This window comes from Phoxinus phoxinus, assembly GCF_949152265.1.
Source record: "Phoxinus phoxinus genome assembly, chromosome: 20".
NCBI classification, from domain to species: domain Eukaryota; kingdom Metazoa; phylum Chordata; class Actinopteri; order Cypriniformes; family Leuciscidae; genus Phoxinus; species Phoxinus phoxinus.
The window spans coordinates 31,526,425-31,547,916 of record NC_136895.1 but is presented as its reverse complement, the minus strand read 5'-3'; the positions used below and the strand labels follow the sequence as shown (position 1 = coordinate 31,547,916).

Genomic DNA, 21,492 nt, shown 5'->3' with positions numbered 1-21,492 from the left:
GAAAGAGGGATAAAAGTGGAGGAGGAGATGCTGGATGACAGGATTTTGTTTGAATAAAAAATGAATGTATGAAATCCAAATGTTAAATAGGCTGTTACCTAGTTAACATTTTTTTGTGTGTGGCTAGTAGAAGTTCTGAATGGCCGGTAACTTAAAAAATATAGTTATTATAGCCAAATTGGCCGGTGAGTGAAAAAGTTAATTTCAAACAATGTTAATAATCCCTCATGTGTCCAGCAGGCGCTGGTGGAGATGCGGGAGCTCATCCGATCCCTGGAGCGAGTCGGACCCCGAGATCCGAACAGCAATGGGAACCTGGACCCCCTGAACTCGCTGAGGCCCTTCTCCACGGCCCAGAAGCCCACCTGTGGCTTCAGCTTCTCCCAGGACACGGACCACCGGCGCAAACACAACGGCCTGCAGCCCTGCGACCCCAACAAGTGGAGGAGCGCCAGGACACCTCAATAAACTGCACTCGTTTATCACTATACTGTCTCGCTTCACTTCAGGAGGAGGATGGGTGGATGGATAGAGAGATGGATAGATGGATGGATGAATGGATGGATGGATGGGTGGATGGATAGAGAGATGGATGGGTGGATGGATAGAGAGATGGGTGGATGGATAGAGAGATGGATGGATGGATAGAGAGATGGATGGATAGAGAGATCGATAGATAGATAGATAGATAGATAGATTCAGCTGTGAGCAGGTGACCGTTAATTCGCGCTAACTCTCTGAAAACAACAGCCAGGAGAGTGACGTCAGCGGTGAGCCCGGGCCCCTCGCGCGGGGATTGGTCGAGCCTCACTCACCCTGAGCTCGTGTTTCAGTCAGTGTGTGTGTGTGTGTGTGTGTGAGAGAGAGTGTGAGGGGAACCGAGGACCGAACGCGCGATCTCTCCCGGACCTCCTCCGGTACAGCGGCATCATGGGGAACGCGCCAGGTACGTCTCTGGAGGAGCTGAGCGCGTGCGAGTCGCACCAGTGGTACCGGAAGTTCATGACCGAGTGTCCGTCCGGTCAGCTCACGTTCTACGAGTTCAAGAAGTTCTTCGGGATGAAGAATCTGTCCGAGTCCTCCAACGAGTACGTGACGACCATGTTCAAGACCTTCGACATGAACGATGTAAGAAACGCATTTATTTACTGTTTTTTGTTGTTGTTATCTTTAATATTATCATTATACATTAACATTTTCATATCGCCCTCATTTAAATGCTATTATAAATGTACTATATATTTTCATCAAGTAATTCCATTTCTATCCTCGATTAAAAATAATAATAATTGGATAATTCCTGGGATTCGGTGCCTTCTGTCTCCACCAGTAAAGATCGTGATCTTACTGCCTTAAAATGTTGAACAATATCAATTTTAAACCTATTTTAGGCATACATAACATTAACTCTAAGATACATTTGCTTAACAGTATTTTGAACCTCTATATAGGCTATCATAAATTTCCTCTCTGTGTCCCAATTTCATGATAAATACTGTATAATATAATACTATAGTTTTTTTTCCCCCATTGTTGGATATATTCAAAAATATTCTTTCTATTATTCAATTATTACTTTTTTGTTGTTGTTGTTGTAATTATACCTTTATTGATATTTCATTGTAAGTTACGTAGTTTTGTTTTCAGTAAAGTAATTAATTATTTTATATTAATAGCATGAGTTTCAGGTAATTGTAAGTGTAAAGTCAGCATAAGTGCTGATGTAGCAAGGGTTAAATGAGGGCGTTTCCTCACGTCCCTTCAGCTGAGGATTGTGGGTAATGAGATATATGTTAATACGGTAAAGTCAGATAAACAGCAGCGCTGCACAGGTCAGAGATCCTCACTGAATCCCATCAGAGCCGCTAATCTGGTTAACTGAGGGGTCTGTGTCCTCAGGACGAGGCTTTATTTCTGAACACACCTTTCATTTGTCACCAGAAAAAATATTTGATATTCAATATATTTCATTCTATGTTAAAATTTAAAATGCACTGTATTAACGTAAACATTTATAAATTAATATAAATGTAAAAATCATACATTGGTATAATAAACATTACTAGCAAGTCCGAATAATTGCACAAGGGGGCGGGGTTTATTTTGAGAAGGGGCGGCGTTTAGTTTGAGAAGGGGCGGAGTTTAGTTTGAGAAGGGGCGGGACATCAGCAGATTCTATGTTTTAATAGTGAATAGAACGCCAACGACACTGATGAACGATATCGCTGGAATCGCATTCAGAATTATTATTTTTCCATCTGATGAACAATAAAAACATTGACAGCCAATCAGAATCCATCCTGGTTTTAAGTGACACGGCAAAACGGTTGTGTGTTTATAATAAATAGAACGCCTGTGTGAAGGTAAATATAGTTGGTGTGAACGAGCCGTAATCATGTTTAACAACATTGAACTCAAAGCTTTCTAATCTCTGCTGCTCTATTTCTGTGAGCTGGATCTGTGTGGATCAGCTTCATGGAGACTAAAATAAACAAACTAAAATAAACAATATTATGCAATGTCAGCTGACCACATGCCACTATATTGCCAAAAGTGTTGTGACTGCCCTCCAAATCATTGAGTTCATGTGTTCCGATCACTTCCATGGCCACAGGTGTATTTTCTGGACTATAAGTCGCCCCGGAGTATAAGTCGCATCAGTCAAAAAATGCGTCATGAAGAGGAAAAAACATTTATAAGTCGCACTGGACTATAAGTCGCGTTTATTTAGAAATTTATTTCACAAAATCCAGGACCAAGAACAGACATTTAATCTGGAAAGGCAAGTTATTCAGCGACACAACAGCACACAGAACAACAGCTGAATAGTGTCCGGTATGTTAGCTAGGGCTGGGGTAAACGATTATTAATAAAACGATTAGTTGGGCGATTATTTTATCGATTAGTCGACTAATCTAATGACTAATTGGATGCTTAATATAACAATTCTTTTTATGTTGCTCGATTAATAAAAACCCTGGCCTGGACATTGCTTGGCTCCGTTAATTGACATTGGCGAACTAGCGTACTGAATCATGATACTATAAGCTGGCTAACGTTATGTATTTGACTCGTAAACGACCACAGCATGAGTTAGCTAACGTTAGACAGATACAGATACAATTACTTTATTATTTATGACAGTAATCATCAGTAAATAATACATTGAAGTAGGGATGCACCGATGTGAATATTGTGGCCGATACCGATAACCGATATTAATATTGCTGTTATGGCCGATACAGATATTTACCGATGTCGATATCTCTGTATAGAAAACACATTTTTATGATAATCAAATAAAGAGCTATTTTCCAAAACACTTTTTTTTTTTTTTTTACTTTTGTAATTTATTTTCAGAAATTACTGATATTGGGCACCTTTACCTGTGTGTACCAATATCAGTCATTAATCATTTGTATGTCCACTCTAGCCGCGACGCGACTGCGAGTTGCATACAAATCAATCAAAACCCAGAGCCAATCAGAACGGCGTGTGGGCAGGCTGTCGCGTCAAGTGCACAGCACCAGAGAGTAATCTTGACGGCAATCGCAAGAAAATGGATAAGTAGCTACATAATCAAATTCACAAATATTACACCATTTAAACAGTATTCAAATACATAGGCTACTGAGTTACTTAAACAATATTTGTCAAATAATACATTTGTTTCTTCAGTTTGAACGTTCTTGTTTCCATTTGTTTAATTTCAAGATCTGAGGTGAATTATCCATTGTTGCTTTTACAGCTACAAAGCTGGAGCACTAAATGATATTCAAAGTCACATTACACGCTTTTAACATTAAATAAAGCACATAAACAGTGCCTGAGATTATCATTGCCACACGTTGTGTTTATTGTTCCAGCGCGACGTCGCAGAAAAATAGAAACAGTTTCTAAAATAGAATCGTCGCGTGTCGCCGTCGCGGCTGGTTAGGACATAAAGCTCTGATTAACATTGAAAATATACCTTTTATCGCGTGTCGCGGCATCGCGTGTAGTTAGGACACGGTGTAATGACTAGTTCGCGCGCCCACAATGAAGTGCGCGTGCCTACACACAAACCCGGGTTCAAACCTCGCCCCGTCCAGCACGGGAGATATAACAAATGTTGATCGTATGCCCACCATAAAGTACGCTCCACTACACATAAAAACGGTTCCCACAGTATCAGTTATTCCCCTCGCTCTGACGAGACGTGATAAAGGGTGCACCCTCTGTAAAGCGCGCGCCCCTACACACCAGCGCTGTTCACAGCTGAAATGCGCTCGTGCAAAAACAAACATCCCCGCCCCCACACGCACGTCAAATACACAGGAATGATAATCGGCCTGTTCACATCGGCCATATTTTGACATCGGAACGATACCGATGTGTAAAACAATGACCATATCGGCCGATATTATATCGGCGGCCGATATATCGTGCATCCCTACATTGAAGGCTACATGCTGTAAAACGCAAATATTGAGAAATATTGCTTAAAAATAAGCAACCTTCTATGCACACATTATTATTATTATTATTAGTAGTAGTAGTAGTATTTTTAATACTTGGAGATGTAGCTAAGTCTATTGTACAGTCGACTAATATCATTATTTCTGTCAAGTTAAACCGAACTTTTATTTTGACGGTTTGCCGTGAAGACCTTGAGTTTCTGTGTGATATGATACAACGATAGTTTTTCTCATAACGGTAAAATGCTCATGAAGTGACTCTCAGAGCGGCTCTGGAGATGAATTTCATCATGTCATCATATCGTGAGGCAGCAGAGACTGAAAACAGCGCGAGCGTCACTCGTTCTTCAGTGTGTGTGTGTGTGCGGTAAATGAAACCGCGCGTCTGCGCCATCCATTCACACAGAGACAAGCAGAACATGCAGGGTCAATATTTAAGTAGTCTTTTTGCAGTTTAATATTAGTGGGTACCGAATATACCCAGTACTACAGAAATGCTGGTACCGTCACATTTTCATTACCGACCGGTACTTTGACAACACTATTGGGAATTCTGTGAAGAGGTTGCTGTTTCGGTCTCCCACGTGTGTGTATCAAGCTGTACCTCCGGGAACGGTGCAAAAAATAAATAAAGAAGTGTCGATTAAAAAATATGACGTCGACGTAATTTTGACGTCGACGTCATCGACGCGCCGCTACAGCACTAATGTTAGCGTAACACATTAATAGTTATTCAGCGACACAACAGCATAAAGAACATATTCCTGTGAGGCTGAATAGGCTAAACTAACATTAGCCAGCGAGTCCAACAAGTTACCGGTCAGCAAGTTCACCAAGCTTCTGATCTCACTCCTCAACACTGAATCCATTGAGTTCTTCCTCGGTGTCGCTTCTGAACAACTCCGCTAACTAGAGCGCCCTCTCGCGGCTGTAGACGGTAATGCTTTCTCTTGGTTCATCTCAGTCAGTATGAATTAATTTTGATATATAAGTCGCACCTGACTATAAGTCGCAGGACCAGCCAAACTATGAAAAAAAGTGCGACTTATAGTCCGTAAAATACGGTAAGTCAAGCACTAGCCATGCAGACGCTTCTACACACATCCGTGAAAGAATAGTTCGCTCTCAGGAGCTCAGTGAGTTCAGTGTGGTACTGTGATAGGTTTCCACCTGTGCAATAAGTACATTCGTCCATTAGTGTTCTCTGGAGTGACGAATCACGCTTCAGTCACGAATCTGACTGGCAATCCGATGGACGAGTCTGGGTTTGGCGGTTGCCAGGAGAACGGCACTTGCCTGACTGCATTGTGCCGAGTGTAAGTTATGGTCGATTATGGCGTGGGGTTGTTTGGTGGAGGGGGGGTTATGGCGTGGGGTTGTTTGGTGGAGGGGGGGTTATGGCGTGGGGTTGTTTGGTGGAGGGGGGGTTATGGCGTGGGGTTGTTTGGTGGAGGGGGGGTTATGGCGTGGGGTTGTTTGGTGGAGGGGGGGTTATGGCGTGGGGTTGTTTGGTTGAGGGGGGGTTATGGCGTGGGGTTGTTTGGTGGAGGGGGGGTTATGGCGTGGGGTTGTTTGGTGGAGGGGGGGTTATGGCGTGGGGTTGTTTGGTGGAGGGGGGGTTATGGCGTGGGGTTGTTTGGTGGTGGGGGGGTTATGGCGTGGGGTTGTTTGGTGGAGGGGGGGTTATGGCGTGGGGTTGTTTGGTGGAGGGGGGGTTATGGCGTGGGGTTGTTTGGTGGAGGGGGGGTTATGGCGTGGGGTTGTTTGGTGGAGGGGGGGTTATGGCGTGGGGTTGTTTGGTGGAGGGGGGGTTATGGCATGGGGTTGTTTGGTGGAGGGGGGGTTATGGCGTGGGGTTGTTTGGTGGAGGGGGGGTTATGGCGTGGGGTTGTTTGGTGGAGGGGGATTATGGCGTGGGGTTGTTTGGTGGAGGGGGATTATGGCGTGGGGTTGTTTGGTGGAGGGGGATTATGGCGTGGGGTTGTTTGGTGGAGGGGGGGTTATGGCATGGGGTTGTTTGGTGGAGGGGGGGTTATGGCGTGGGGTTGTTTGGTGGAGGGGGGGTTATGGCGTGGGGTTGTTTGGTGGAGGGGGATTATGGCGTGGGGTTGTTTGGTGGAGGGGGATTATGGCGTGGGGTTGTTTGGTGGAGGGGGATTATGGCGTGGGGTTGTTGTGGGGTCTTAGTTCCAGTGAAAGGAACTCTTAATGCTTCAGCATACCAAGACATTTTGGACAATTTCTTTGCTCCCAGTTTGGGGATGTTCCTGTTCCAGCGTGACTGCGCTCCAGTGCACAGACCAGGTCCATAAATACCCCTTTTCCACCAGCAAGAAGCAGGTGCTGGTTCAGAGCTAGAGCTATTGCCGGTTCGGAGTTGGTTCTACTGACGGGTCTTCTAAGAACCGGTTTGTCTCTCCACAGGCTAGAGAGCCACAACAGAGCCAGATCTTACGTCACTGTGTATACATCTCATGTTGCCCAGCAACGCTAGCGCGGCAGCGCCAAACACAAACACACCAGGCTTGTTCGAGATGGTTCGGCTTCTCGCAGACCGATCGCCGCATGACATCAAAACACTGCGAAAGCGATCCAAAAGCACACGGAGTCGTATCTCTCCACACACTCCCGGAGCTCTGATCGGTCCGCGCCGCTCCGATGCATCTCGAGCAAGCCTTACATCAACAATGGCGGTCGTTGCGTTACTATTGATGCTCATGGCTTTTTGAACCTACATCGGCATCCAAACACGGCGAATCCAACGCGTTCGTGCAGCTCGCCGTAACTTGCATAGACGGAGATTACAATCGAGCTGCTATTAGCTCGATTAGCTGCTATTAGCTCGATTAGCTGCTATTAGCTCGATTAGCTGCTATTAGCTCGATTAGCTGATATTTAAAAAATGTTTCTGTTCGTCTTGTTGGTCACGGTAACCCCGCCCCCAGTCCCAGTCCTGAGCTCAGCCCGATAGAACAGCTTTGGGATGAATTAGAGCGGAGACCGAGAGCTTCTCGTCCAACATCAGTGCCGGACCTCGTGTGGTCAAAGAATGGTCAAAAATTCCCATAAACACACCCCTAAACCTTGTGGAAAGCCTTCCCAGTAGAGCTGAAGCTGTTATAGCTGCCAACTCCATATTAAACCTCACGGATTAAGAATGGGATGCCATTAAAGTTCATGTGCATGTAAATGTCCCAAAACTTTTGGCAATATAGTGTATAAACAGATGCATATGTGGTCCAGTATAATAGTTTGATGTGTGTGTGTGTGTGTGTGTGTGTGTGCGTGTTGTCAGGACGGCTGTATAGACTTCATGGAGTACGTGGCCGCTCTGAGTCTGGTCCTGAAGGGAGGCGTTCAGCAGAAGTTACGCTGGTACTTCAAACTCTACGACATGGACGGCAGCGGATGCATCGACCGCGACGAGCTGCTGCTGATCTTCAAGGTCTGATGATGTGATTCTCCACCAGATTACACCAGTAACACCCCCGTCTGTGCTGAACATCATCTTATGATGACTCTGAGTCTGTGTAACTGGATCCTGACGCTCACTTTCACCTGCTGTTGTTTTTCTGCTCAGGCCATCCGAGCCATCAGTGGGATAGAGCAGGAGCTTTCCGCAGAAGAGTTCACCGACATGGTGTTCGACAAGATTGATCTGAACGGAGATGGTAATCTATCCATTCCTCCATCAATCCCTCCATCCATTCCTCCATCCATCCCTCCATCCATCCATCCATCCATATATCTTTCTATCCATCCATCCATCCCTCCATCCATCCCTCCATCAATCCCTCCATCCATTCCTCCATCCATCCATTCCTCCATCCATTCCTCCATCAATCCCTCTATCCATCCATTCATCAATCCATCCATCCCTCCCTCCATCAATCCCTCCATCCGTCTCTCCATCCCTCCCTCTATCCCTCCATTCATCCCTCCATCAATCCCTCCATCCATCCCTCCATTCATTCCTCCATCAATCCCTCCATCCATCCCTCCATTCCTCCCTCAATCCCTCTATCCCTCCATCCATCCATCCATCCACCAATCCATCAATCCCTCTATCCATCCACCCATCCATCCCTCCATCCATCCATCCACCAATCCATCAATCCCTCTATCCATCTATCCATCAATCCCTCCATCCATCCATCCATTCATCAATCCCTCCATCCATCCATCCATCCATTCATCAATCCCTCCATCCATCCATCCATTCATCAATCCCTCCATCCATCCATCCCTCCCTCCCTCCATCAATCCATCAATCCCTCCATCCATCCATTCCTCCATCCGTCCCTCCATCCCTTCCTCTATCCCTCCATCCATCCCTCCATCAATCCCTCCATTCATTCCTCCATCAATCCCTCCATCCATCAATCCCTCCGTCCATTCCTCCATCAATCCCTCTATCCATTCCTCCATCCATCCCTCTATCCATCCATCCCTCCATCAATCCCTCCATCCATCCCTCCATTCCTCAATCCATCCCCCCATCAATCTCTCCATCCATCCCTCCATCCATCCCTCCATTCATCCATCCATCAATCCCTCCATCCATCCCTCCATAAATCCCTCCATCCCAATACGGTACGAGAGGCTGTGCTGTATCGTGGATAAGTCCCGGCTATCCATCCCTCCATTCCTCCATCCATCCCCCCATCAATCCCTCTATCCCTCCATCCATCCCTCCATTCATCATTAGTAATCATTAGTGTAACCCTAACTCAGAGATTAGGCTCTAGATGAGTTCAGTGATTCAGATCAAATGATTATTATGTGAAAACATAACCAACATCATCATGTTATCATCTTTTACTTCTCTATTACGTCAGCGATAAGGTACTCGAGGCTAGTGCTGTATCGGGAATAAGTCACGGCTGGAGGGCGTCGTTAGGCACGACGCGGAGTAACCCCTTCAGCCGGGACTTATTCCCGATACAGCACTAGCCTCGAGTACCTTATCGATTTTATAAAACGGATACCACACAATACACATATTAAAGCCGAAAAATATGTATATATGCAACTTTCGTGAAGTTAAATCACTAAAAGCCTTCCTTCCGCTGGAGAAAATAGTCCCTGATCGTGAACAACAGCAGAAGTTACACACATTATCTCACCAATAGATGGCGGCAGAGACTGTGTTTATGAGTGAGTGAGTGTGGTGTGGTGTAGTGATACATAGAGCCGTTGGGTGAAGCGGTCATAGCCGTGTTTATCGTGAATAAAACACAGCTATTGGCCAATCAGAATCAAGGATTGGAACTAACCGTTTGATAAAACTCCAAACAAAATGTAATGTTGATCATTTAAAGGTCAAGGGCCCGACTAAAGCACACACGGATCATCATAATGGCAATGATGCTCTGTTGATTCTGCTTCTTCAATAATAGTCCATCAATGAATCACTTAATTATCTCATTAACTTCAACACTCTTGAGTGTGTTCTCCAATGACCTCCCAGAAGAGGAGCGCTGTTGCTATGCACCTGTGTCTCTGAACGAGTATGCTAATGCTACAGTATATGTGTGTGTGTGTGTGTGTGATGTGTGTGTGTGTGTGTGTGTGTGTGTGTGTGTGTGATGTGTGTGTGTGTGTGTTTGTGTGTGTGATGTGTGTGTGTGTGTGTGTGTGTGTGTGTGTGTGTGTGTGTGTGTGTGTGTGTCCACCACTTTACTCAGAACTTCGGCAAGCTATTGCAGGGCTGAAGAACAATAAAAGCGCTGGACCCGATGGAATCCCTGGAGAGGTTTTCAAACATGGAGGATACATCCTCACGCGTCGTCTGCACCTCCTGATCCAAAACATCTGGGAACATGGGACCCTCCCACAGGACTGGAAGGATGCTAACATCGTGGTCATCTACAAGCAGAAAGGAGACAGAGCAGTCTGCAGCAACAGCCGCGGGATATCTCTTCTCTCCATCGCAGGGAAAGTACTGGCCAAGATTATGCTCAGTAGACTGGTTGAGCACATCTCGGAAGCTGTGCTTCCGGAAACGCAATGTGGCTTCCGGAAGACCAGATCAACGACAGACATGGTGTTTGTCTTGAGGCAGCTGCTGGAGAAGAGCCGAGAACATCACAAAGACCTTTACGTAGCCTTCATTGACCTCAGCAAAGCTTTTGACACCATCAACCGTGAGCTGCTCTGGAAATACCTCTCCAAAATTGGGGTACCACCCAAGTTTCTCAGTATCTTACAGCAGCTGCATGAGGGGATGCAAGCCAGAGTGCTCACGGGAGAACTCCAGTCAGAGCCTTTCGAGGTAAATGTTGGGGTGAAGCAAGGCTGTGTCTTGGCTCCGATGCTCTTCAACATCCTCCTCTCTGCCATCACCTGCCTCTTCCATCGGGTCATGGGACATGAAGATGGTGTCCATGTGGAATACCGACTTGACGGAAGCCTTTTCAACATCCGTCGGCTTCAGGCCCGCACAAAGACAAAGACCCGCCAGATCTGTGAGCTTCAGTATGCTGATGACTGTGCAGTCTTAGCCCACAGCCCGGACTCTATGCAGCACGCCCTGAACACAATATCCAACCTGTACCAATCTTTTGGCCTACAGGTTAACACTCAAAAAACCGAGGTCATGTCCCATCTCACCACCCCCGCCCCCACACCTCCCAGTTTTCACATAAATGGTGTTCCACTTAAATCAGTGGACCACTTCACTTATCTCGGCTCCACTTTATCCTCATGTAGCTCCCTTGACACGGAAATACACACTCGGATAAAAAAAGCCTCATCATCTTTTGGACGCCTACGCAGCAGGGTTTTTGAAAACCGCAACCTGAAGCTCAGTACCAAGGTCGCTGTTTACAACGCTGTATGTCTTTCCACTCTGCTTTATGGGGCAGAGTCATGGACCCCATACCGTCAGCACATCATCAACCTAGAGGCCTTCCATATCCGCTGCCTACAGAAGATCCTCAGCTTGTCCTGGAAAGATCGAATCCCCCATACAGTCATCCTCAGCAACACTGACTCAATCTGTATGGAAGCAGCCGTGGCCAAAAAACACCTGCGTTGGATAGGGCACACCCTACGCATGCCTGAACACCGCCTGCCCCGCCAAGTCCTATATAGTCAACTAATGGGTGCAAAGCGATCTCCCGGAGGGCAAAAGCGCCGTTTTAAGGACTACACCAGGGACCTCCTAAAGCGAGCGAACATTCCTCTTACGCAGCTCGAATTTTTGGCATTCGACAGATCCGCCTGGCAGGGCACCTGTGCCACTGCTGTCTCTCAGATACACCAAACCAACCAAGACCGACGATCTAAGAAGCGAATCCAGAGACACCAGAGGGCGGCTGGCACCCCCCTGGTATCTGGTTTCCCCTGCTCCATCTGTGGTCGAGTGTGCGGCTCACGGATCGGACTCATCGCCCACGTGAAGTGGCACCAGCGGCAAGGTTGCTGAAATTATCCCCCCCCCAACCCCCATCCCCCATCCCTGGAGCAAGCGTCATCATCGTACACGATGGACAGCTAAGAGAGTGTGTTCAGGTGTTTTGTCTCTGAACGAGTATGCTAATGCTACTGTTGTATACATGTGTGATGTGTGTGTGTATGTGTGTGTGTGTGTGTTCAGGTGTTTTGTCTCTGAACGAGTATGCTAATGCTACAGTATACCAGAGCCATAGAGAGAAAGAGTTGCGACACTCCCATAGACCCCCATTGTAAAAAATGGCGGCGCTTTTAACCGCCTACTTCCGGGATGTGGAGATCGGATTAGTTCCAAACACTGTCATTTGGGCGTTGAACCCCATTCACTTACATTGCTGCGCGTCGAGTTGTTCCAGAGGTAACTTGCTGAAATATCTACCTCTTTTGAATTGTCAACTGTCTATATTGTTTCAGAGGCCCTTTGCGATGCTTATACTGGTCTTCATTTGTATATGCACTGCGTAATTATTTATATTTTATCTTGGTTGTATCAACCAATTTTCTAGCATTGCCTGCTTGCTAGTTAGCGCGACTTCGCCAGCTGTGAAGGTAGCATCTTATTAGTTCGGTAATGAATCGCTACCACCTTTATAGCAACTTTTATTTAATTGAATTTTTGGGATATACTAACTTTTAATTTGTTGTCTTGAGTGAAGCGGCTTGTGAGAACAATGCTGGAACTCTATTGTTATGGCCATCACCAGTCTGGATCACCTGGTTTTTGGTTTTCTTGTTCACACACACATTAACACAAGCACACATTTTTGTTGTCTATTGTTTAATAAAAAATATTTTATTTGAAAACCTTCATTTGTATCAGTGGAATTCGTTTTTAATCTGTTAAAGTTTTGATAATATGTGTATGGCTTAATCTTTAAATTATATTCTTAGTCTTAACATGATCATGTTTCACGTTGTGGTCCTGTGGCCACTTTCATCAGAAGAAGTGAGCTAGCTTCTAAGCAAATACTGAACGGCAGACCTCTGCGTGATCACGAAGGTAACGTTAGGCTAATGGCTGAATCGGCATTTATAAGCAAAATCACGGGAATCAATAGCCTAATACAGCCCAGTTGTGCTAAAATAAATAGAAGACGTCCATCATCATCAGATGAATGATATGGAAAAGTTAAGTTAGAGCCGCTAAAGCCAGTGCTACTACCCATGCGACCATGAACACTAGCTTTTCCCTCCTTTTTCCGCCTAAAACTTAATATAAGTAATATACAGTACCTCGTTGCCTCTCCAAATGCAAAACTGACATTAACAAAATGCAATAACAGCTGAAAAAGTACTTGGGTGTGTGTTTTATTTTATATTTTCCGTTCAATAATGCAATCGCTGCTGTCTGTCCCATAGAAGAACATGACAGCCAGCGTATGTTTTGGAACTATTGGGGCTTACATGAACCACGTGACAGACATAGCGGCGACATCAAAGAGTGTCGCAACTCTTTCTCTCTATGGCTCTGCAGTATACGTGTGTGATGTGTGTGTGTGTGTGATGTGTGTGTTTAGGTGTTTTGTCTCTGGACGAGTATGCTAATGCTACAGTGTGTGTGTGTGTGTGTGTGTGTGTTCAGGTGTTTTGTCTAGGGATGCACCGATTGCCCCGCTCACTTTTGCAGTGTGAAACAGTTGTTAACCTGCAACTGGGGACAAAACAGAAATGCTTCTGTTCACGAAGAAAAACCTGCCATTGATGTACAAGTGATTGCAATAGGCCTGTGTGTGTGTGTGTAATTGGATGTGAAAAGAAGGAAATGTTTTTTTTTTCATAACACACTTCACTTTAATGTGTGTGAATTTCCCACACCTGGAGTAATTATTTGTTTGAATGTTCTATATTCTATGCAAAATGTTATATTAAAGAAAAGATAGACAAAAAACATTTGTGTGTGTTGTAAAGTGGTTAGAAAAAATAAAATCGGAATCGGCAGGTCAAACTTGATGAAAAATCGGAAATCGGAATCGGCCTAGAAAATTGAAATCGGTGCATCTCTAGTTTTGTCTCTGAACGAGTATGCTAATGCTACAGTGTGTGTGTGTGTGTGTGTGTGTGTGTGTGTGTAATGTGTGTGTTCAGGTGTTTTGTCTCTGGACGAGTATGCTAATGCTACAGTGTGTGTGTGTGTGTGTGTGTGTTTGTGTGTGTGATGTGTGTGTTCAGGTGTTTTGTCTCTGGACGAGTATGCTAATGCTACAGTGTGTGTGTGTGTGTGTGTGTGTGTGTGTAATGTGTGTGTTCAGGTGTTTTGTCTCTGAACGAGTATGCTAATGCTACAGTGTGTGTGTGTGTGTGTGTGTGTGTGTGTGTAATGTGTGTGTTCAGGTGTTTTGTCTCTGAACGAGTATGCTAATGCTACAGTGTGTGTGTGTGTGTGTGTGTGTGTGTGTAATGTGTGTGTTCAGGTGTTTTGTCTCTGAACGAGTATGCTAATGCTACAGTGTGTGTGTGTGTGTGTGTGTGTGTGTGTGTAATGTGTGTGTTCAGGTGTTTTGTCTCTGAACGAGTATGCTAATGCTACAGTGTGTGTGTGTGTGTGTGTGTGTGTGTGTAATGTGTGTGTTCAGGTGTTTTGTCTCTGAACGAGTATGCTAATGCTACAGTGTGTGTGTGTGTGTGTGTGTGTGTGTGTAATGTGTGTGTTCAGGTGTTTTGTCTCTGAACGAGTATGCTAATGCTACAGTGTGTGTGTGTGTGTGTGTGTGTGTAATGTGTGTGTTCAGGTGTTTTGTCTCTGAACGAGTATGCTAATGCTACAGTGTGTGTGTGTGTGTGTAATGTGTGTGTTCAGGTGTTTTGTCTCTGAACGAGTATGCTAATGCTACAGTGTGTGTGTGTGTGTGTGTGTGTGTGTAATGTGTGTGTTCAGGTGTTTTGTCTCTGAACGAGTATGCTAATGCTACAGTGTGTGTGTGTGTGTGTGTGTGTAATGTGTGTGTTCAGGTGTTTTGTCTCTGAACAAGTATGCTAATGCTACAGTGTGTGTGTGTGATGTGTGTGTGTGTGTGTGTAATGTGTGTGTTCAGGTGTTTTGTCTCTGAACGAGTATGCTAATGCTACAGTGTGTGTGTGTGATGTGTGTGTGTGTGTGTGATGTGTGTGTTCAGGTGTTTTGTCTCTGAACAAGTATGCTAATGCTACAGTGTGTGTGTGTGATGTGTGTGTTTGTGTGTGTGATGTGTGTGTTCAGGTGTTTTGTCTCTGAACGAGTATGCTAATGCTACAGTGTGTGTGTGTGATGTGTGTGTGTGTGTGATGTGTGTGTTCAGGTGTTTTGTCTCTGAACGAGTATGCTAATGCTACAGTGTGTGTGTGTGTGTGTGTGTGTGTGTGTAATGTGTGTGTTCAGGTGTTTTGTCTCTGGACGAGTATGCTAATGCTACAGTGTGTGTGTGTGTTTGTGTGTGTGATGTGTGTGTTCAGGTGTTTTGTCTCTGGACGAGTATGCTAATGCTACAGTGTGTGTGTGTGTTTGTGTGTGTAATGTGTGTGTTCAGGTGTTTTGTCTCTGGACGAGTATGCTAATGCTACAGTGTGTGTGTGTGTGTGTGTGATGTGTGTGTTCAGGTGTTTTGTCTCTGAACGAGTATGCTAATGCTACAGTGTGTGTGTGTGTGTGTGTGTGTAATGTGTGTGTAATGTGTGTGTAATGTGTGTGTAATGTGTGTGTTCAGGTGTTTTGTCTCTGGACGAGTATGCTAATGCTACAGTGTGTGTGTGTGTGTGTGTGTGTGTGTGTGTGTGTGATGTGTGTGTTCAGGTGTTTTGTCTCTGGACGAGTATGCTAATGCTACAGTGTGTGTGTGTGTGTGTGTGTGTAATGTGTGTGTTCAGGTGTTTTGTCTCTGAACGAGTATGCTAATGCTACAGTGTGTGTGTGTGTGTGTGTGTGTGTAATGTGTGTGTTCAGGTGTTTTGTCTCTGGACGAGTATGCTAATGCTACAGTTTGTGTGTGTGTGTGTGTGTGTGTGTGTGTAATGTGTGTGTTCAGGTGTTTTGTCTCTGGACGAGTATGCTAATGCTACAGTTTGTGTGTGTGTGTGTGTGTAATGTGTGTGTTCAGGTGTTTTGTCTCTGAACGAGTATGCTAATGCTACAGTGTGTGTGTGTGTGTTTGTGTGTGTGTGTAATGTGTGTGTTCAGGTGTTTTGTCTCTGGACGAGTATGCTAATGCTACAGTGTGTGTGTGTGTGTGTGTGTAATGTGTGTGTTCAGGTGTTTTGTCTCTGGACGAGTATGCTAATGCTACAGTGTGTGTGTGTGTTTGTGTGTGTGATGTGTGTGTTCAGGTGTTTTGTCTCTGGACGAGTATGCTAATGCTACAGTGTGTGTGTGTGTGTGTGTGTGTGTAATGTGTGTGTTCAGGTGTTTTGTCTCTGGACGAGTATGCTAATGCTACAGTTTGTGTGTGTGTGTGTGTGTGTGTGTTTGTGTGTGTGATGTGTGTGTTCAGGTGTTTTGTCTCTGAACGAGTATGCTAATGCTACAGTGTGTGTGTGTGTGTGTGTGTAATGTGTGTGTTCAGGTGTTTTGTCTCTGGACGAGTATGCTAATGCTACAGTGTGTGTGTGTGTTTGTGTGTGTGATGTGTGTGTTCAGGTGTTTTGTCTCTGGACGAGTATGCTAATGCTACAGTGTGTGTGTGTGTGTGTGTGTGTGTAATGTGTGTGTTCAGGTGTTTTGTCTCTGGACGAGTATGCTAATGCTACAGTTTGTGTGTGTGTGTGTGTGTGTGTGTGTGTAATGTGTGTGTTCAGGTGTTTTGTCTCTGAACGAGTATGCTAATGCTACAGTGTGTGTGTGTGTGTGTGTGTGTGTGTGTGATGTGTGTGTTCAGGTGTTTTGTCTCTGAACGAGTATGCTAATGCTACAGTGTGTGTGTGTGTGTGTGTGTGTGTGTGTGTAATGTGTGTGTTCAGGTGTTTTGTCTCTGAACGAGTATGCTAATGCTACAGTGTGTGTGTGTGTGTGTGTGTGTGTGTGTAATGTGTGTGTTCAGGTGTTTTGTCTCTGAACGAGTATGCTAATGCTACAGTGTGTGTGTGTGTGTGTAATGTGTGTGTTCAGGTGTTTTGTCTCTGAACGAGTATGCTAATGCTACAGTGTGTGTGTGTGTGTGTGTGTGTGTGTAATGTGTGTGTTCAGGTGTTTTGTCTCTGAACGAGTATGCTAATGCTACAGTGTGTGTGTGTGTGTGTGTGTGTAATGTGTGTGTTCAGGTGTTTTGTCTCTGAACAAGTATGCTAATGCTACAGTGTGTGTGTGTGATGTGTGTGTGTGTGTGTGTAATGTGTGTGTTCAGGTGTTTTGTCTCTGAACGAGTATGCTAATGCTACAGTGTGTGTGTGTTTGTGTGTGTGATGTGTGTGTTCAGGTGTTTTGTCTCTGAACGAGTATGCTAATGCTACAGTGTGTGTGTGTGATGTGTGTGTGTGTGTGTGTGTGTGTGTGTGTGTGATGTGTGTGTTCAGGTGTTTTGTCTCTGAACGAGTATGCTAATGCTACAGTGTGTGTGTGTGTTTGTGTGTGTAATGTGTGTGTTCAGGTGTTTTGTCTCTGAACGAGTATGCTAATGCTACAGTGTGTGTGTGTGTGTGTGTGTGTGTGTGTGATGTGTGTGTTCAGGTGTTTTGTCTCTGAACGAGTATGCTAATGCTACAGTGTGTGTGTGTGTGTGTGTGTGTAATGTGTGTGTTCAGGTGTTTTGTCTCTGAACGAGTATGCTAATGCTACAGTGTGTGTGTGTGTGTTTGTGTGTGTAATGTGTGTGTTCAGGTGTTTTGTCTCTGGACGAGTATGCTAATGCTACAGTGTGTGTGTGTGTGTGTGTGATGTGTGTGTTCAGGTGTTTTGTCTCTGAACGAGTATGCTAATGCTACAGTGTGTGTGTGTGTGTGTAATGTGTGTGTTCAGGTGTTTTGTCTCTGGACGAGTATGCTAATGCTACAGTGTGTGTGTGTGTGTGTGTGTGTAATGTGTGTGTTCAGGTGTTTTGTCTCTGAACGAGTATGCTAATGCTACAGTGTGTGTGTGTGTGTGTTTGTGTGTGTGTGTAATGTGTGTGTTCAGGTGTTTTGTCTCTGGACGAGTATGCTAATGCTACAGTGTGTGTGTGTGTAATGTGTGTGTTCAGGTGTTTTGTCTCTGAACGAGTATGCTAATGCTACAGTGTGAGTGTGTGTGTGTTTGTGTGTGTAATGTGTGTGTAATGTGTGTGTTCAGGTGTTTTGTCTCTGGACGAGTATGCTAATGCTACAGTGTGTGTGTGTGTTTGTGTGTGTGATGTGTGTGTTCAGGTGTTTTGTCTCTGGACGAGTATGCTAATGCTACAGTGTGTGTGTGTGTGTGTGTGTGTAATGTGTGTGTTCAGGTGTTTTGTCTCTGGACGAGTATGCTAATGCTACAGTGTGTGTGTGTGTTTGTGTGTGTAATGTGTGTGTTCAGGTGTTTTGTCTCTGGACGAGTATGCTAATGCTACAGTGTGTGTGTGTGTGTTTGTGTGTGTAATGTGTGTGTTCAGGTGTTTTGTCTCTGGACGAGTATGCTAATGCTACAGTGTGTGTGTGTGTGTGTGTGTGTGTAATGTGTGTGTTCAGGTGTTTTGTCTCTGGACGAGTATGCTAATGCTACAGTGTGTGTGTGTGTGTTTGTGTGTGTAATGTGTGTGTTCAGGTGTTTTGTCTCTGAATGAGTATGCTAATGCTACAGTGTGTGTGTGTGTGTGTGTGTGTAATGTGTGTGTTCAGGTGTTTTGTCTCTGGACGAGTATGCTAATGCTACAGTGTGTGTGTGTGTGTGTGTGTGTGTGTAATGTGTGTGTTCAGGTGTTTTGTCTCTGAATGAGTATGCTAATGCTACAGTGTGTGTGTGTGTGTGTGTGTGTGTGTAATGTGTGTGTTCAGGTGTTTTGTCTCTGGACGAGTATGCTAATGCTACAGTGTGTGTGTGTGTGTGTGTAATGTGTGTGTTCAGGTGTTTTGTCTCTGAATGAGTATGCTAATGCTACAGTGTGTGTGTGTGTGTAATGTGTGTGTTCAGGTGTTTTGTCTCTGGACGAGTTCATGGAGGGCATCCAGGCGGACGAGGAGCTCCTGAAGATGCTGACTCAGACTTTAGATCTGTCTCATATCGTCAACAAGATCTACAGCGAGATCAGCGGCGAGCAGAAGGTCACCTGACCCAGACAGCCCAGAGCATGATAATGATGAAGATGATGATGATGATGACGGTAGCACTGGCTCTGTGAGCGGCGTCTGCACGCGTTTACTGAAGAGGTTTAAATCCTCGACACATCAGATATTAACAGGATGAACTGTGTCGGACTGAACAACTCTCCTATAACCTCACAGCATTACTGTTCACTACTGGAACTAGAGCCACTCTTTAAGTGCACTTACACACACTTACACACACTTCTGCAGCGCTCCTGCAGGCCTGTGGTGTGTATCCGGGGAATAACAGTGTTTTATGTGGAAGAAACTCGCAGTATTATATTTTGTAGGACACATTTATAATGATATTGGATTCCCTTTTCAAAATAAAACATGAAACGTGTGCGTTGTATGCAGAATAATAACTCGAAATATGTGACATGATATATCGAATTGACAATCGATGCAATTTTGTATTTATGTCGCAAATATTTGTAATAAAATTATAACTTATAATGTAATAACGCTAATAATCAGCGTTGTTTTTGTATTATATATATACTATTAAAGTATTTATTAATAATGTGAATTAAGATTTTATTTTTATATTTTCAGGTTTAGTAATTTTGTGTTTTTGTTCATAATACTAATAATTCTTATTATTTAAATATTTATATCTTTATTTTATTAATTACAGTTATTTCAATGATTTGCAAAGTCAACAATTTTCAAAGTTTTAATCAAATTTTTATATTTTATTTCCGTTTTATTTTAATGACTGCTGTTAATAGATGTAGTGTAAGCACTTTCTTACAGTAAATATAATAAACTGTATTTTATTTTGCGCTTTTAAAGAAAGCTCAAGGTGCTTACACAGAAACCAACGTGATAAAGTCAAATAAAAGCTATATTAAAGTGTTTCTGAAAGAGTCTCTTCTGCTCAAGGCTGAATTTATTTGATCAAAAATACAGTAAAACAGTGAAATATTATTATAATGTAAATCATCAGTTCTCTATGTGAATATATAGTAAAGTGTAATTTATTCCTGTGATCAAAGCTGAGTTTATCATCATTACTCCAGTCTTCAGTGTCACATGACCTCCAGAAATCAGTGTAATATGATGATCTGATGATGGACAGCCAGGAATGATGAAGACGAGGAAGATGATGAGGTTTGACCTTCGGCACATCAGATATTAACAGTATTTTACCGTGTTGATCTCAGATGGACTGGATTATTTATTCTCCTGTAGGCTACACATAGACTAGAGTTAGTGAGGATACAGAAATCAAGACACTTATACATGCATTAAAGGGCCCCTATTATGGAATTTTGAAATTTACCTTTCATGTAGTGTGTAACATAGATCTAAGTGAACAAAAACATCCTGCAAAGTTTGAAATATGAAAGTGCACCGTATATAAAGTTATTGTTTTTCAAAAGTAAGAGTCGACTCTGAGTCATTTTTATGAATCGTTAGAAGACCGAAGCTTTTTCTCTGACTAGATGACGTCAACTTGTCGAGTTATTTGAATACGATACGCCCACTTATTGCGCTCCAAGGCCAGCAGGGAAACATCTGAAGTGCGACTCAAAAGCAAACTTTTTTCATCTGCCCAGGGAGGAGCATTTGAAGACTAAGTGGCTACAATTCATATATACAACTATACCACAGAAGTATAGTCCGAGCCTTGTGCTTTGTTCGCGCCATTTTCAAGACGATTGCTTTACAATCAGCAATCAAACTGGGATTCGCGAGGCGGCTGATATTGAAGGAAGGTTCAGTTCCAAGTGTATTTGCATCAGCTTCCTCCTCCGTATCACAACCTGTAAGTGTTATTAATAATTGTTGCTTTTATGTTTTATGTAGCATGCTTAATAATTATTTTGTTTGTTGTGTAAGCACCGTTTAGCTTCACGGGCGTCGGGTCGTCTCTTCACGGGCGTCGGGGCGTCTCTTCACGGGCGTCGGGTCGTCTCTTCACGGGCGTCGGGGCGTCTCTTCACGGGCGTCGGGTCGTCTCTTCACGGGCGTCGGGTCGTCTCTTCACGGGCGTCGGGTCGTCTCTTCACGGGCGTCGGGTCGTCTCTTCACAGGCGTCGGGTCGTCTCATCACAGGCGTCGAGTCGTCTCTTCACAGGCGTCGGGTCGTCTCTTCACGGGCGTCGGGTCGTCTCTTCACGGGCGTCGGGTCGTCTCTTCACGGGCGTCGGGTCGTCTCTTCACGGGCGTCGGGTCGTCTCTTCACGGGCGTCGAGTCGTCTCTTCACGGGCGTCGAGGAGCCGGTGTGAGTGAGGACCGAGGGGGAGCCGGTGTGAGTGAGGACCGATGGGGAGCCGGTGTGAGTGAGGACCGAGGGGGAGCCGTTGTGAGTGAGGACCGAGGGGGAGCCGTTGTGAGTGAGGACCGAGGGGGAGC

The 21,492-nt window shown here is 44.6% G+C and overlaps 1 protein-coding gene across 1 annotated transcript; it reads left to right on the top strand.

The window, feature by feature from the left end:
* Window positions 1-783: 783 nt before the first annotated feature.
* On the top strand, window positions 784-19,657 carry LOC306988523 (guanylyl cyclase-activating protein 1-like). The gene is made up of 4 exons (XM_079593575.1): window positions 784-1,128; window positions 7,753-7,902; window positions 8,038-8,128; window positions 18,958-19,657. Exons 1-4 carry the CDS (start codon window positions 931-933, stop codon window positions 19,095-19,097), a joined length of 579 nt encoding a protein of 192 aa, XP_079449701.1. The 5' UTR covers window positions 784-930; the 3' UTR covers window positions 19,098-19,657.
* Window positions 19,658-21,492: the final 1,835 nt, after the last annotated feature.

Excerpts from the sequence above, each read along its gene's own strand:
- LOC306988523 (XM_079593575.1), top strand. The coding sequence starts at position 931 with ATGGGGAACGCGCCAGGTACGTCTCTGGAGGAGCTGAGCGCGTGCGAG. Across the intron at positions 1,129-7,752 it reads AGACCTTCGACATGAACGAT|GACGGCTGTATAGACTTCAT; the intron begins GTAAGAAACGCA and ends GCGTGTTGTCAG. Across the intron at positions 7,903-8,037 it reads AGCTGCTGCTGATCTTCAAG|GCCATCCGAGCCATCAGTGG; the intron begins GTCTGATGATGT and ends TTTTCTGCTCAG.